The sequence below is a fragment of the Lynx canadensis genome, chromosome A1, assembly GCF_007474595.2.
Source record: "Lynx canadensis isolate LIC74 chromosome A1, mLynCan4.pri.v2, whole genome shotgun sequence".
NCBI lineage: Eukaryota > Metazoa > Chordata > Mammalia > Carnivora > Felidae > Lynx > Lynx canadensis.
The window spans coordinates 11,057,219-11,075,166 of record NC_044303.2 but is presented as its reverse complement, the minus strand read 5'-3'; the positions used below and the strand labels follow the sequence as shown (position 1 = coordinate 11,075,166).

General features: G+C 41.1%; 1 protein-coding gene across 7 annotated transcripts in view; it reads right to left on the bottom strand.

Moving 5' to 3' along the window:
* The window catches only part of FRY (FRY microtubule binding protein), a 345,429-nt gene that overhangs the window by 216,806 nt on the left and 110,675 nt on the right, over positions 1–17,948 (bottom strand). For 6 of the 7 annotated variants that reach the window (XM_032593499.1, XM_030308908.1, XM_032593559.1 and 3 more), the window contains exon 2: positions 501–700. In XM_032593499.1, coding sequence (XP_032449390.1) covers positions 501–700 — 200 coding nt within the window. Of the gene's footprint in view, positions 1–500; positions 701–16,720; positions 16,877–17,948 lie in introns of those variants that run through there. The other variant, XM_032593544.1, reaches the window with a different exon arrangement.

The window sequence follows — 17,948 nt, the reverse complement described above, 5'->3', positions numbered from 1 at the left end:
TGAACACAGGTTTTCTAGGACTCACACTTCCTGTTGTTAAATTATGCTTCTTACTGTTCAAATGCAGTAATGAAACACGCCACGGAAACGTATTTGCTAAGGATTCTTTTAAAGTCCTTGACTCCCTTTTTTTTTTTCTTTTTTAAGTTTATTTTGCGAGAGAGAGCATGAGTGGGGGAGGGACGGAGAGAGAGGGAAAGACAGAGAGAATCCCAAGCAGGCTTCCCACTGTCAGTGCGGAGCCTACAAACCGTGGGATCATGGCCTGAGCCGCGATCGAGAGCTGGAGTCTCAACTGACTAAGCCACCGAGGCGCCCCTCTCATTTTTTTCCCCTCTAAATCGGGAAACTTAATCATAATCTTTTAAAAAAATCACCTGTGGAGTCAAAAACACCTTTGCAAACCTGGGGGGAAACAATCCGTCTCTCCCCAGAGCTTTAACGCTCTGCTGTATTTAGTATAAAGACGAACTGAAACAGGTGTCGTGGAGCGTACTCACCAGAGGCTCTGCCATGATGATGCGAATCTTGCGCTCAGCCTGAGTGGTGAAGTTGACGAATAAACTCTTGAGGACGTATTCTCCTGGTTTGCTGTCCGGGTCCACGCTGATGGGTAACATGGTTGGCGGCCCTTTCTCGCGCTGCGTGCCAGAAACAGGTGGAACCGGAGGCTTGATATAACCGTTGCCAACCGGAGAAGCTGAAAAATGCAACGGATGTTCTCACCGGCTGAAAATAACATCCTAAATATCCAGATCGGCTGTATTAAGCCATCAACGTACGGATATGAATCATACGAAGAATGCCCGCGTTTGATGTCATAACCTGGCCGTGTTCTTTAGGAATGGTGTCAGGGGCACTCGAGTGGCTCAGTTGGTTAAGTGTCTAACTTCAGCTCAGGTCACCATCTCACGGTTGGTGGGTTCCAGCCCCGCATCTGGCTCTGTGCGGACAGCTCAGAGACTGGAGCCTGCTTCAGATTCTGGGTCTCCCTCTCTCTCTGCCCTTCCCCAACTTGTGCGCTCTCTCTCTTTCTGCCTCTCTGTCTCTCTCTCTCTCTCTCTCTCTCTCAAAAATAAATTAATTAATTACAAAAAAGGAATGGTGTCAGAATGTAACTATTTTGATTACATTAAGTTTGCAGTATGCCATGTTTGATAATCTCAAAGTATTTCTGGTTATTACATTGCTTTAGGTAAACTATGTTTCTTTTTTAAATTTTTTTAATGTTTACTTTTCAGAGACAGAGACAGAGTGCAAGTGGGGGGGGGGAGCAGAGAAAGAGGGAGACACAGAATCCAAAGCAGGTTCCAGGCTCTGAGCTGTCAATACAGAGCCCAATGTGGGGCTCGAACCCATGAACCGTGAGATCATGACCTGAGCTGAAGTTGGAGGCCCAACCCACTGAGCCACCCAGATGCCCCTAGGTGAATTATGTTGTAAGCATACGACATAATTGTTGATGTTGAATTATGAATCCTACAACATTTAAGATGTTTTTTGCTTGTTTTTTATGTGCCAGGGAAATGGACTAAGAAAATGTATATGGAAAAAAAGTGATTTCCTGTCCTGGTTTTCCTAATGGCCAGGAGCTCTCCGTGCTTCATTCTAAAAAAGGAAAAGACTTCTGGGGTGGTGACTTCCGGAAGTTTCCATGACCCAGAAGTTTCAGAAGCCCATTTGGCTCTTGCTCCTGAAAGAGATGCCCCTCTTGAAAGATAAAAGGCTCAGGCAGTGCCCCATCTATGCCATCCGAGATGTGCATTTGACTTTTCACTCACGCCACCATTCGGCTCAAGTTGGGCTACCTCTCCTCACCTCTTCTAAAATGTGCAGGTTCCCTGCTTGGATTAGATCTTGAACAGAGGCAGCTGTGAGAGTCCCTAGTGAGTGGCCTCCTTTTAGAATGCAACAGAGTCAGACAAGTATTTTAATTTGACAGAGAAACCAATTTTTATTCGTAAATGAAAATTTCACACCTCTCTACTTTTTACTGTACTTTGGCACGTCAAATTCTAACATGTGCTATCTCCTTCCACCTAAGTACTTGTGACACGGTTGGTCATGATAGCCAATGAAAGAAATGTTGAGTTAAGTGGCTTAGGACGGGATGATGATAAAGTAACTTTTTGAAAGTTTATTTATTTATCTTGAGAAAGAGAGAACAGGGGAGGAGCAGAGAGAGAGAGAGAAAATCCCAAGCAGACTCCACACCGTCAGCATAGAGCCCAATGCGGGGCTCGATCTCACAAACTGTGAGGTCATGACCTGAGCCAAAATCAAGAGTTGGATGCTTAACCAATTGAGCCACCCAGGCACCCCAATAAAGTAGACTTTTTAAAGGAAGGCTCTCCAGCTCAGGGTGGCTGAATACGGAGATTAAAGAAAAGATGAAGAAAAAAGGGGACTTCATTTGGATGCTGGTTTGGATAGTAAGAGAAGGGTGGCCTGTCACTGATAATGAAAGAGGGAAAAAGTTCTCCAGGAAAGCTGAGTACTTTTCTCAAAACTGAAAATAAACTGAAGTCTTCTCTTCCCTTCTTTCTATCCCAAGTAAAATTCTGAGGAAGCCAATGAAAAATTGTATTTATTTTATCAGATGACAAACAGGTCCTTGTGTTAGGGTCTATCTCCTCTTTCCCTATGCTCCTTTCTCTCTAATCCATTCGACCTGCCACACAGTTGAGGGGTCCCTTACATCTGGAGGATCTTCCCATATCTCAACTACCACCACACTTTATGGCTTCTCAAGTTATAAAACTAAAACATGTTTTATGTATATTATTCCATTTCTTCTCCATTTTCATGAGCTCCATCCTGGTCCAGGCCTTTGGAAACTTATGGCTCAATTACTATAGCAGCCTCTGTGCTGACTTTATTTCATTCCTTTCATATACCAAATTTTTCTTTACCATGGCTTTACATTTTTCTTCAGTTTATTTATTTATTTTGAGAAAGACAGAGACTACATGAGCAGAGGAGGGCTAGAGAGAGAGGGAGAGAGAGAGAGCGTCCCAAGCAGGCTCCACACCATCAGTGCAGAGCCCAACACGGGGCTTGAACTCACGAAACCATGAGATCACGGCCTGAGCAGAAACCAAGAGTTAGATGCTTAACCAACTGAGTCACCCAGGTGCCCCTTCACCATGGCTTTAATTATAACTTTTTTTTTTCTCAAGATTTTCACTGGCTCTTAATTACCATCCAGCCTTCACACATCGTCTGGTTTTGATAGCCTTCAGCAGTTTGCTTCCACCCTGTCCCCAAGCCAGGCTGATATCCTGGCTGGCCCGGGAGCACACTCTTCTTCCCTATGCCTTCCTCCTTTCTCTCTTCCTGCTCCTTTCCACTCTTCTCTGATCATCTAACTCTCTTGTCCTTTCAGAGCCACGTGTAGATCGATCTCCACAAAACCTACCTCCACCTGCCCACTCTTCCCTGGTAAGTCTGTATTACCAGATTTAGACACTTAACTCATGTTCTTTGGCCTTTTACATCCTACATTACCTAAGAAAGACTCAGAAGATAGCTGACAAGAGAAGTAATTATCAGTTGGTCACACAGTTTTGCCAAGGCTTGGCCCCGTAACTGAACCATATACTCTTCTCCGTGTTATCCTCTGAAAGTTCCCGAATAAGACTGTAGCCTCCTAGTCTAACACAGAGTTCTTTATACAGATAATACTCAGTAGATCTCCTTAAGTAACTACCTGAAATGACACCTTACTTTATTTCTGTACATCTTGACTCATAGGGAGGGAGCTCTCAGAGACGAATCAGTAGTTAGAGTCATTAAAGGGAGAGGGTGCAGTATTTGCAAGGAAGAGTCATTAGTTAAACAGCACTTGAAGCTGCTTCCTAAAAGGCATGATTGATTCTAATCGGACATATTCAAAATCAGGTGATGCAAATGAAGTTCTGGTCACTCCTCTGCCTTTACCTGCTTCTCCTCAGTGCAGGTGCCTTTTGGAAATGGGAAGCCTGGGATCCCAAGACCAACTTAATAAAGGGACACTAAGGTCTCCACGAGGTATTTTCCTCATGTTTCCAGGGCATTGTGCCATAGGGCTGGAAATTGGAATAGAAACTGAGAAAGTCTAAGTGAAGGACAATCTTTCATTACCTTTAGTTTTCCACAGGATTTAATCCATTTCTAGAAGACAGCACTAATCAGCTTGATGTAATACGTAATTGCAAGATCAGATCCATAATTGAAAGACTCTGGGGCCTAAAAGTCCTGACCCCAGTGAGAGAAATTTCAAGAGTGACCTCTGGCAGTCTTCTGAAATGTTGCGTCTTGAACCAGATAGCTGAACTCCAGATACCAGGATGTGTCTCTGATGAATATTCCATTTAAACGGCCAAGATACCAATTCACTGCTGTCATAAAAAAAGTTAGTCACCTGTACCTCAGAGCCAGACATCCTTGTGAGTGCAAGAGTCTACACAGCCTTGGAGAGGAACTATCCTAGCCCAGCAGAGCCCTGTGTCAGAGCTGAAAGAGATTCAAGGGGAGGGCGCCCATCATTCCTGTTTTAAACAGATCAGCTGGGCATACAGAGATGCAGTAAAATTTAATGGGGTAAATGTCCTTGAACAAGATCCACTCTGTTTTAATAGCTCTCTGTATCCTACCATAATTGATTCATAACAAATCCTAGCCTTTTGTCGGAATAATTTTTAAAAGTAAACATATGACGTAGCACCTTTCAGGAGCTCAGTTATTTGGTGACAATACATATTCCCTGGTAGTCAAAATTGAGTCACAAAGTCTCTACTAGTCTAACTATGAGAACATTACCACTAGAAAACATCATTAGATTTTTCCCTGTGTACTTGCTTTTAATCTACACATAATTAAGATCCACTGTCCAGTTTTGAAGTTCACAGTAGTCTGGAAAGAGAAAATTACAAGGAAAGATGCAACATCTTGGGTAGAAACTCTAATAGCAAAAGAAGGGGGGGGGGGAAGGCACTACTCTAAAAAGGCTCTGTAACTTAAAAATGCAGTTGTGTGAAGCCATTTGGCACAAGGCCACAGAATCAGACACTCTGACAAGTGTGGGGGCAGTGACAGATCCATCTAGCATGTTGTCACAATATTCATGATGATGACCTTAAGTCCTATGGAAAAGCTAAAATAAGTTTGATATGTAGTCCTGTATTTGAGAAGGTGGGAAGAAGAGTGATGTAAATTTCCAAAAGGTAAGCCTAAAAAAAAGGTTTGGGGTATAAAGGGTAAATAACAACCTTAAGAATTTCACTCTGAAGAATTAATCTCTTTCTTCATAGGTCTGATTTTTTTTTTTTTTTTGAGAAAAAGAGAGAGAGAGAGAATCTTAAGCAGGATCCATGCCCAGAGTAAGCCCTACTCGGAGCCCTGATCTCATAACCATGAGATCAGGACCTGAGCCAAAACCAAGAATAGGTCGCTCAACTGACTGACCCACCCAGGTGCCCCCATAAGTCTAATTTTTAACTGGAACTTATTTTTTATTGCAACAGACAAACCACCAGTGCAGTAATAGTCACACTTTGGCCCCTTTCTGGCTCTGCCGAAGCAGGCATTACTGTCTGAACCGACTCTTCCCACCACGGTGTTGCCACTACTTTCTGTCCAGCCAGGCAAGCAAGTCGCCGGAGGTCAGGATTCCCTCCCAGACTTCGCGGAGACCGTGCCATCCAGCTGCCTCCATGGTGGGGCCTCTGGAAATAGGGATCCCTGATGATGAAAGGGTCCTGACAGGTCACTGTTCTCTTCCCCACCTAAAAAGACATGTTGAAGGAACGATTTAATTTGCTAGATTAAACGCTTTCTCGCATTTAAATTTTCCTGCATGTGATAAATTTTTGAGCTTCCTCTCCATCTGCTTTAACCATCTCTCCTTCTCTTCTTCAGCTCCTCTCCCTATTTGCACACATCAGCTCAACGCCCCTAGAAAGTCACTCCGACCTGGGTTCCTGTGGGTGGGGAACGGAGGCGCGGGCCACAAGGGCACCACGTTCAGTTATTAACCAGGACCTTCCTTACTGAAACTTTTGGGAATTTGCTTTCTGTTTAGATTTTCTCATTGACATTTTCCTCTTGGATTTGACACGTTCTAATTTTTCTCCATTGCCTTCTTGTATCTTAAACGGGTTTTGCCGATGCCATTATTTTAGCCCAAATTCGGTTTCTATTTGGGTTTGCAGGATGGCTTCAGGAGCTTCTTCCCCTTGTTCCCTGAGTCTCTATTTCTTCTAGTAAGCAGGGCCCATTCCTTAGTCTGGAAGAAATCTGTTTGAGGCTTTTGTGGCCCATTCATTAGCTCTTTATTAGATCTATTTCTAACTGCAAATGATGATCTCCTGAACGTGACTATGTTTTTCCCCCAGTGTCATTGACTAATAACATGATTTTTAGGCTGGCCACTCTTAGCTGGCTAAGGTCTTCAGTAAACTTTCCCTGAATTGCCAACATTTCCAGGAATTATTAACTTCCAAACTGTGACACCAATACAAATACCCCACAACTCATAGTTTGGCTACATTTTTATTATGTCACTGAAAGGAAAGTTAATGTTATAATGAATTTCCTCATATGAATGTCCCAGAGGCTGTAAGTGGCCCCACATGTTACAGGACAACTGGTTTTCTCAATCAGATTTTCAGAGAAGTTGATCCCCTCACTTGTTAAGGCTGTCATTCATTCATTCACTCATTCATTTCGACCAATATTTCTTTAACGAGTACCTGGGTTTCCAGCACTGTTCTAGGCCCTGGGAAGGTAGCAGTCAACAGATAGTTCCCGCCCTCACAGAGTTTATGGTTTGCTGAAGCAGGACCATACAAACCGCAATGTTTTGTACACACACACGCACATATACACCGCAATGCAAACTGCAAGTCAGATCGCAGTACGTTCAAAAATGAAGGGAAATTAAACACAGTGAGGGAATAGAGGAATGTTCAAATGCTGGGTTTGGAACTGCCGTGGAAAGCAACGAGAGCCGTGTGCATTCTTGGCGTCTAAGGAAATCCAAACACACTTGGCTTGGGCAGGATCTGCTTCTCTGACCCATCCCTTTGACCTGCCCATTTTTGCGTCTGTTCTGGTTGGGAATGAGAATTTTAACCAGGCTGTGAAGAGCATGAATCAAAATGCCCATTGGACACGCAGCCTTTTCACCTCCCCTCACAAAGTATGTAACTCAGGAAAGAGGCCCATCCTTGCCGGCTTTTTTCCCCACTTATAAAGACAGACAAGCACAGAGTTAGTTGTTGACAATATTCAGTGCTTGCTCTGATGTTCCCAGAATGGGAATCAGACTCTGAGCGTTTGAAATAAAGAAGAAATGGTTTCCTTTTCTTTTGAAGTGCCCCTGAGATTATATGGCGGTCACTGTTCAAAGTCGCTACTCCTCTTAGAAATGGAGGTCCGTTTAAACAACTCTATTTCCTACAGATCACTGTAACCTATCTTTTAACACAGGAGTAGATTGATTAGATTTCTTTGTTCACAGTTGGATATATGTTATTCTTTCTGCCAGTTCTCAGCACCTCATTCGTTTTGTGGGTTCTAAGGGCAAATCCTGTCAGTACCCAAGTGCTGGGATCCTTCTTGAAGACTTGATGTCCCCCCCCCCCCCCCCCCCCCGCCAATCCCTCTTTTCCTGTAAGACTTTTTCTGTTTACTGGCATTACAGGAACATTTCATAAAACATAACAAACCCAGAATGACGCAGCTACTGTGAGAACATGTCACACTGTGTATAGAACTATAATAAATTGTCCACTAATGCATTTATAAGGGTGCTTAAGAAATGGTATTTTAAAAGGTACTGCAAATACTCAAAGTGACCAGAAACTTTAAAAGTCATGCAAAATACATTAGGATAAAAAGAAGAAAAAATCCTGCAAATGTGATAGGAAGAATTATTTTCCTCTGAAGGGTATTCTTAAGAAACGGAAAATGTTGAGATTTAAAGAAACAATTAGTTTGAGCAACAGAAAAACATTTCTTAACAAAGAGATGGATAACTCTTAATTTTATATGTTTCAAAACTGGTCAAGAGGAGAGTACAAGGCAAAAATACTCAGAAATGCTTTTTGCCTTGGAAGAAAAATATATTCAATGGCATGGTAAGTCCCTCTTAACTAATTTCTGTAAAATTCTGGTAATGTGAAATGTTCCTTGCATTTTCATTTATGAAATGCATTCTTCCTTTCTCAGGCTACTTCACTCTCTCCATTCTCTAGTCCTCAAATTGTGTGCCTTCGAGTTTCAGGGTCCACAAGATGGCTCTAAATAGTTACTGTCTCTTTTATATATATATAAATTTTGTTTTTACATTTATTTATTTTTGAGAGACAGAGTGAGACAGAGCGTGAGCGGGGGGAGGGGCAGAGAGAGAAGGAGACACAGAATCCGAAGCAGACTCCAGGCTCTGAGCAAGAGTTCAGAACAGAGCCTGACACGGGGCTCAAACCCACAAACCGTGAGATCATGACCCGAGACGAAGTCGGATGCTCAACCGACTGAGCCACCCAGGTGCCCCATGATATAATGTCTTTAATACTCAAAAATAATCTTGGAAGGCCAACCCCTCTCACTTTTACAGATAAGACCATGTAGGTGAAGAGAGGTTAAGTGTCTTGCCTAAGGTCACAGAGTGGTTGACCCAGGATCTGATCCCATGTATATCTTCTGAGCTTCTTGTATGATCCTGAATTTAAAAACAAACCAGTTGTTTATGAGGAAGACTGAATAAAATAAGTTCCCTTACCCACAGTTTGGCCCTGGTATGAGCCAGTTCGGGGACTTCAGGGGACGAAGAAATAAAATACAGATGTTGTGATCTGGAGAATGTGCCAGCCACAGAGGTCCATCCTGCCAAGTTCTCTGTCCCCTTAAACTCGAATGCATCTTTTAGCTAGTATAAGGGCTTTGGGAAGGCTAAGAGTATAAAACAGAGCCAAGAATTGAAGACCCATAAGATATACGAAATCTGATTACTGACATACATTAGAAAGATCTAGAGACCATTCCTTCCTAGATATACTGATGATATCAACTTTAACTGGTTGTTATTCTAACAAGGAGCAAGGGAACTTCTGTTCAGTCTGCAACCTCTCCACACCATTTTTGTCTTTGGTCTCCTAGAGACTGGATACCCGGGAGAGAGTGAAGGAGTTCAATAAAGAGAAAGTAGGCATCAAGTCACTGCCCTGTTTTCTTTTCTCTCTTCCTTTGACTTACAGTATTTTATCTTACAGAAATGACAGTAACACTTCAATGACTGCCTTTCTAAATGTCTGTCATCTGCTAAGATGCAATTACATGGACCTTCCCCAATTTTCAAAGTAGGTACTGTCATCAGAGCCTGAACAAATGTCTGCCAAGATCTGTGAGCAAAGGAAGATGAGGTTACATTGACATTTCAAGGTCCTTTCTCACCAAAAGGAGATCGAATAACCTTCTAGAGGCAGGATAATCCTGAATTTCAACTTCCTTCTTCTCAGCAAAACAGACAAACTGCTCTCATTCATGTGCCCTCCACTGACTGGCCTCTCTTCCTTCTCTCCTTTTCTTTTCTTCTCCATTTTCTTCCTCTTCTGGCTTATTTTGTGCAGCACAAATCTCATTAATTTGCCATGCATTAAGTCAAACTTTGGGATAAACTGGACAAGGCTTTGTATTTTGTTTTTCATGGTAACTTTCAAAAGGCTATGCTGATTTACAATGTGAATCGGTGGTGATCAGAATCTCGGCATGTCAGATTTGCCTGGAAGGCTGCACCCCACCTGATTCAGCAGGTCTGGGATGGGGCTCAATAACCTGCATTTCTAACCAGTGATAACCAGTTCTAACTAATCCTAACTAGGCATAACCGGATTATGCCAATGCTGTTGGCCCAGGAGTATAGTTTGATGTCTCTGATATAAATAAATGGGAAAACAAAGAGGACCAATTAATCCAGTTAATAACATTGTTTTTCATTCCATTTGCCTATAGATATGCTTCATTAACTTTAACTAAGTTAATGCTCTGGAGGCAAAACATAGGAAGAACACCAAATGGGGAGTCAAAGGTCCGAGTATGGCTCCATATGAACTTGGGGGATGAACTTGTACCAACTGGGCTTCAGTTTCCTTATCTGTTATTTTTAAAGAATCCAGGCCAGGTTGCCCTTTCTAGCACCAGTATTCATTCTATGACTATATAAAATATATAGTCAAAATTAATAAAACATCACTTATTCAATACTTGCACAGTTCAAAGAATTAACACTTACCCATCAACAGATGAATGGATAAGGAAGATGTGGTATGGATGTATGTGTACATATACCTACAGTGCATGTTTCATGGCATTTATGACAACATGGATGCACCTGGAGGGTATGATGTTAAGTGAAATAAGTCAGACTGAGAAAGACAAACACCATATGATTTCACTCACATGTGGAATCTAAAAAAAACAAGCAGAATCAAACCTATTAACACAGAGAACAAACTGATGGTTGACAGAAGGGTACAGGGATGGTCAGAATGGGTAAAGGGGAGCAGGAGGTACAGTCTTCTGGTTATGGAGTGAATACATCACAGGGATGAAAGGCACAGCATAGGGAATATAGTCAATGGTACTGTAATCGCTTGTATGGTGACAGATGGGAGCTACACTTGTGGTGAGCATAACATATGAGCTTGTTGAATCACTCTTGTACACCTGCAACTGATGTAACATTGTATGTCAGCTATACTCAAATTTTTTTTTAAAGATTAACACTTGCTTTCCCTTGAATTAATATGAATTAGTGAGATTCTATCATCTATCCTCTCTATGTGGGAAAGCTTTACGAATGATCGTAACCTTTCCCCTTATTCTCTGGCTCCACTCCCTTTCCTGAGACTAGCAAGTGAGACTAGTCCTGACCACTAGCAACTTCCTCTATTACGGGTGGACACACAAGGAAGCCTGTCTTTATTCCTAGTTGTAAACCCAAGACTGTGTTAACATTAAAGAAGAATTATGTACTGAGAGTCTTTCACAAAACCCTATACTAACTAGGCATTATCTCTTTTCCAGGCCATCGATTAGCCAGACATTATGGAATAGATGGCACTCGACCCAGGTCTAGAAGGATTCTGATAGGTAGAGATGAGAAAGGGGCAACCCAGGCACAGGGAATAGCATGGCAGGTGCACGCATCTGCTAAGAATCTCTCCTCGTTCCTCCCTCCTCTCACCCTCCTACCACACATCCCTATTTTAGCACACATGTTCAAACTTTCTCTTCACTAAGGGACTGTAAAGTCCTCAAGAACAAGACTACATCTTGTCTTTATTCCATGTATTTAGCACAGTATCTGGCATAACTAATTAAACAACTGTGCTTGCTTAATCTTTGTTGAATGGAACCCATCTGATTCCATAATACAGTCTTGGTGTGAATGAAATAATGGAGCAAGAACATACATATGAAAAACTTAAACTCTCAAGTCCTATAAAAAAATAGAGGTGTTGGGGCGCCTGGGTGGCGCAGTCGGTTAAGCGTCCGACTTCAGCCAGGTCACGATCTCGCGGTCCGTGAGTTCGAGCCCCGCGTCAGGCTCTGGGCTGATGGCTCGGAGCCTGGAGCCTGTTTCCGATTCTGTGTCTCCCTCTCTCTCTGCCCCTCCCCCATTCATGCTCTGTCTCTCTCTGTCCCAAAATAAATAAAAAACGTTGAAAAAAAAATTTTAATAACAAAAAAAAATAGAGGTGTTTAGTTCTTATTATTAGAATTAAGGTTTTGAAGGGCAAGCCAATGTGAGTTTAGACTATATTTGGAGGACAACTGGGAGTTAGCAGATTTCTGGGAAGAATGCTGAGCTGATGTTATTGTGTAGGGTGGGCTCAAGAAGAGCCGTTTGAGGGACAACACAAATTAAAGACCATTGCAGCTACTATGGGAAAAAGAACAAAGATGGAATCTGAAACAGGATAGAAGACAGTGCATCTTACACAAGTGAACCTGAACTCTAGTCCTATCACTATTCCCCAGTAAAGAAAACATGCACCATAGGTTTCCTGATGTGACGTTACAATAATTAAAGTGTTTAAGAAGCATTTTTAGAGAATCAACTCTAGAAGCCTTTTCAAAATTCCCTACCAGTGGCAAGATATTGGCTAGAGTTATGACACTCAACCACTGAAAATGATGTTGGCTGTGTACTCCTGAATGACAGAGGGGCTCTCAGGCTCCTACCACTGCAACAGAAATGATTTTGGCAGTGTGGCAGACAGGGAGCTGTAACTTGCCCTATGTCCATGTTCATCAAGTTTTCAAAACATTGTAGCTAATGTCCATTTACCAAAAAAAAAAAAAAACAAACCACAAAAAAACACCAAAACAAAACAAAACAAAAAACAAAACACCATGGGGCTATAGGAACAAGTTAAATGTCACCCTAAGGAAGCAAAGCAATAATTCAAAGGTAGGTACATTTTACAAGAAAACTGCACTAATGTCTACAAGTCAATGGAGGAGATAAAAATGGGTAGGATGATTAAAGACTTAGGAGACAGAACAACCAAATGTAATGTGTGGACCTTGTCTGAATCTTGATGAAAGCAAACCAACTGTTAAAAGACATTTTTGAAAATGACAATCAAAGCAACTTGAATGTGGACTAGAGATTAGGTTACATCAAAGAATGGTGGTCAGTTTGGGTACGTATGAAGTTAGCACTGTGGATAGGTAAGAACGTACCCATATTTTCTAGAATGTACATCGACTGTATGGCATTCACGGAAATGATACCTATATTTGATTTGAAATGCCTTAACAAAGAGAAAGGAGGTATAACTGAAGCAAATCTGACAAAGCCTTGTTAACTATTGAATGTAAGTGATGGCAATATGTTATATATCGTACTATTCTTTCCCCTTTTGTGTTTGTCTGAAAAATTTCATAATCAAACTTTTTTTAAAAATTTTTTTTTAACGTTTATTTATTTTTGGGACAGAGAGAGACAGACATGAACTGGGGAGGGGCAGAGAGAGAGGGAGACACAGAATCGGAAACAGGCTCCAGGCTCTGAGCCATCAGCCCAGAGCCTGATGCGGGGCTCGAACCCACGGACCGTGAGATCGTGACCTGAGCCGAAGTCGGACGCCTAACCAACTGAGCCACCCAGGCGCCCCTCAAACTTTTTTTTTAAAAGATAAGCCTCATTTGTAAGAAGTTCCCTATATCTTATAATGGCAATAATGAAGGTATAATAGCATTCCTTCATTATTTCATTGAACTAAACTCAATTAAAAAATACATTGAAAAATCAAACAACACATTTATTCCAGGTTCGATCACATAGGTTTTAATGTTCACTCAGATCTCAGGCCCAACAACATCCTTCCACATTAACTAAATGTGTGGGATGGGTGGTGTGGGTCTCATGGGTGTTTACACTTACAATACATGGCCAGGACAAACGCAGGCAGGATGCCATTTACACAGGCATCCTTTATCATACCTATGTTACAATAATATAGTTTGAGCCTTTTCAGAAATATTTGGGTCTCAAAAGTGTCTGAGTGAGTCAGTTAATCAATTCACTAAATGACAAAGTTCCACTGATCCTTGATATGCATAAGTTACACTGCAAAATTCTGTGGGGTGGTGCAGAATTCAAAGATAAATTTAAAAAGACCACCTGAGAGATTCAAAGAATGCAGTGCTTTCAACTATAAGATGCCATGAGGAGTGTCAGGTTGAAAAGCCAACCGATGAGCACATAAAGGTAGGAGAACATTCGTTAACTTATTTATTTCACTGGTTCATTTAATCAGTCATCAAGTATTTACTGGAGGCTCCGAGCACTGGGTCAGCTGCTGGGGGGAGCTGGTAATATGCAGGGAAGACAGGTATTATGTCCAGAAATATAATTACAAAACTGGGAAGTGCCGTGAAGGTTGTTGTAAGAGAGGAGCAGGGGAGACGTATCCTTGACTGTGGGGTCGGGGCGGGACTCTCTGGGATGGTGGCCTTAAAGATGAGACCTAGAAATAACTGATGATAGATACAGTCAAAGAAGGCATCGAGGCTGAAGAGAATGGGGGCAATGGGATTGTAGGAATTCACGTAGGTGGGGGAAAAGGGCACTTGATGGTGTCTCACTTCCTTCCGGTTTTATTAGAGGCTGTTCTGGCCAGCCACTTGATGGCACCTCCCTCTAGCCCTTTACCCAGCTCTGCTCTCCTGCAGGGCACTGACCTCCTGATGATATATGATGACACATTATACACTTGTTTTCTACCTGTCTCCCCTACTCCACTTAAATGCAACAAGGGCAAGGTATTTGTTCTATTCCTTTTGTAACCTCACCTTCTAGCTTAATACCCAGTACTCAATAAATATTTGTTGCATTAAGGAGTAAGAAAGCATTAAGATATACAAGGTCCTGAATACCCAGCTTAGAAACCCAACATTCAACCCGAGACTCACATTAAGTCTATTGAAAGAGCTATTTCTGCAACCAAGCAAGATGCTGACAAATAAAGCACCAATCTGCCCAGGAGTAGAATATAGTATCACGGATGACAGCCTGTCATTTCCGTAGAGAACTTGACTATTGGTGTACTGAGAATGCCTGGCTTATGGAATCTTTAGAGAGGGTCGTCAAAGTACAGGTTGTGACCCACTACTCGATCATGAAACCTATTTACTGGGTGCTAACCAGGATGATTTCAATGAAATAGAATAGAAAACTCTACAAGAGAAAATAGCGGGTGATGGCACCCTGCAGAGTGAGGTTAAGTGAGCACTATTTCACAAAACTTGTGTTTTCAGTCTCTGTCTGCGTCTACAGATATGTACGGTGTGTGTGTGTTCTGAGTCATAATAGAAAATGTGTTTGTTTGTTTGTTTGTTTGTTTGTTTGTTTTTCTGTGGGTCCTGGTCAAAAAGGCACTAGGTACAATATACGTTTTAATATGCAATCTATTGTAAAATATATACATATGCATAGGTTACAATAATATGCATATACATATGTATGATATAGAGGTCATGTATATGCATTATATAATACATATGATTAACACAAGACACATTTCCGACATCTACAGTGAAGGAAGAACACCCAGGGCGGGATACACAGTAGAAGCTCAGTCAGCAATTGTTAAAAAATTAACTGAATAGGTGAAATTCTTTGTAGTCTAGTTTTTTATTTTGTCAACAGCAAAACATTTATTAAATTCCTGCTTCATGTGCACTTATTTATTGAGATGCCGGCTCATTAAATAAAAAAAAAGATTCTAGGTTTCATTAGATTCTTAAATAGCTACGGACATGTACAATGACTACGTAAAATTCTCTTGATATGTGCCTACCAGAAGTTCATAATCTAAGATGGTCTTAAATCTGTGAATTCGCAGAAATATTTGTTGGTAACGATCCCTTGTGTAAGTTAAGTTATATTATTTATTGGGAGTAAGAAAGGCAGTGAGTGAAAAAGGACTTAAGATGGCTGCCAGATCATGGGAGTGGTCCATTCAGTGGAAACACAGTGAGAGTCAGTTACATTTACAAGAGACATCAAACAAAAACAATACTGAGTAGTTCACATGAGTCCTATTGTGATATAGCATTTTTCCAAATATATGAACCTGTAAGTTTTATCATTTAACTTGTATGCTTGTTATACATCAAAAAAAAAAAAAAAATCTCTTGAGAGGGGAAAAAAAAAGTTCCCTAATACACAGTCAGCTTTTATAAACTACAAAGTAAGGAGTAAATTAATGACTATTAGAGACTTAATTCCTACAAACAGAATTGTATCATATGTAAATATCTAATAGTTTCACTAAAGATAGTGCAAAAGAATAATTAACAAGTAATTAAATCTCCCAAATCATTAACTAAATGTTTCTCCTTTATTAGAGCAATATGTTGTGTCCTTACTGTCTACAAATTTACTTTTCCTACCTTCATTAAATCGAAAGTTAAACGGTCTATATCTAAGATGCATGTAATGAACCCTGTGTCATGGAATTTCCTCTCATTAATTTTTCTGAACTCTTGTACAATATTTCTTACAAGGTTATGCTAGAACTAATATAACCAGGCTATTACTCTGATAAAGGAAAAGCACAGGCATGCAATTTGGACCCATTTAATGTTGGTTTACCCATCCTATCCTGTTTTTTAATTCATACACAATAAAAGAAAACATTTTATTTGTTTTCTTGTTGGAGAAGGCTAAGCCAAAAACAAAGGAAAAACTGCTTCAGGTTTATTTCAATGGTTTAAACAAAATAACTGAGTATTTACAACATTAATATTTAGAAGAAACCAAGCCTAAATCCTACCTCTGTTGTAATATGAAATGCAATGGTATTAACTATCTTCCAAATACTAAGCTATTTTTCAGATTGCAATTTTGCAGCACAGATAATCGTACCAAATCTTTTAGTGAAACTTCGGTGCACAGAAAAATTCCATTACGTCACAGCTTGTTGTTCCATAGACTTATATACAAAAAATCACCTCTGAAATACTGCAATCCCAAACAGAAACTTAAAAAGCATTATTCCTGCCTCAGAACAGTGACATCATAAGTAAATCTCCACATGCAGATGCAACTGCCCCCCCCCCACTCCGCCCCATCCATTGAAACCTTTAGGAGAATCTTCCCTACATTCGGCACTTAACTGAACAACGATCCACGCCATACATGCTAACAGCCTTTCATACCTACCAAGCCCTTTTATGAAGCTGATCACACAGGATCGTCTCCAACAAGCTGTTGTAATCTCCATGAGCCTGAAAAGGAACCCAAACGAACAGTCTGGAACTGCTACACAGACTATGTTCCAAAGCAAAAAAACATAATGACGGACTCCATGGTCCTGTTGCTCGCTGGCACCATAAGTGTCTCAGCGGCAAGGTAGGGCTCTCTTATTTTTGGCCCAAGGTGTATTTTTAGTCAGGTGCTAAAGACCTACAGTAGAAGACAAACTAAAACAGGCCTTCCGTCCAGGGCAGACTCTTCATACCAATGGGACAATTTTTAGCTGCACAGTACGACAGTGACCTACAACTCACAGAGTGCGCGTATGTCTATATTTATCCACGAGAACATACTATGCTGACAGATTAGTAAAGCCGCTCAGGGCACTCCAGGAACATGAGCCCGACCCACATGGCTCGTCATAAACAGTCCATGCCTACCGAACACATGCGTTACCCACAGATCTAACCCACCGGTGCTGTTGTGTTCCTGCGACTGAAGAAACGTAAGAGCAAAGATAACACGGGGTGGGTGATAAACCGTTGCTTTGGGAACTAGGAGCTCTTGGCCACAAGTACAAACAGCTTTAAACAGCTTAAATTCTTACAGACAAAACCAATAGCAGAGAATCCCTATTTGAAGCCAAGAGTCAGTGAGAAACCATACACCCTTAAGGAAAAATGAAACGCTGAACATCTGTTGATGCAACTAGTAAAGAAAAGTGATTGGGTTTAAATCTAGAGTCATATTATTTGAAAGCACAGCTTAAATCAGCTTGTTAAAAACTTAATTTATAAGACCAAGAAGAAGCCAATATTGGTGAACATTAGGTATTTCACCTCCAAAAGAAAACAGATTGAGACCAGTGAAGAGACCGAGAAGGAAAATGTAGTTACTTGAAAACAAAATAAAAGTGTAACTAATTGATCTTTCAATGGGCATTATTTCCGACAGAAGACTTTAATGAGGGTCAGTGAAAATCTATTTCTTCACTAACATAGCCGCAAAGAGCACGAAACCCAAGTCGTTTTCTATTCTTGATTTACTCAGGGTCACTGAAGGTTTTCTTTAGCAATATAGATTGGAATTACAAAACAGCACGGTATGGGGAATTGATTGATGAACTGAAGCGTTTCACAGGAAGGGGGGAAAAAAAGTCCAGATTACCCAGATGAACACTTCAAGTGATTCAGGC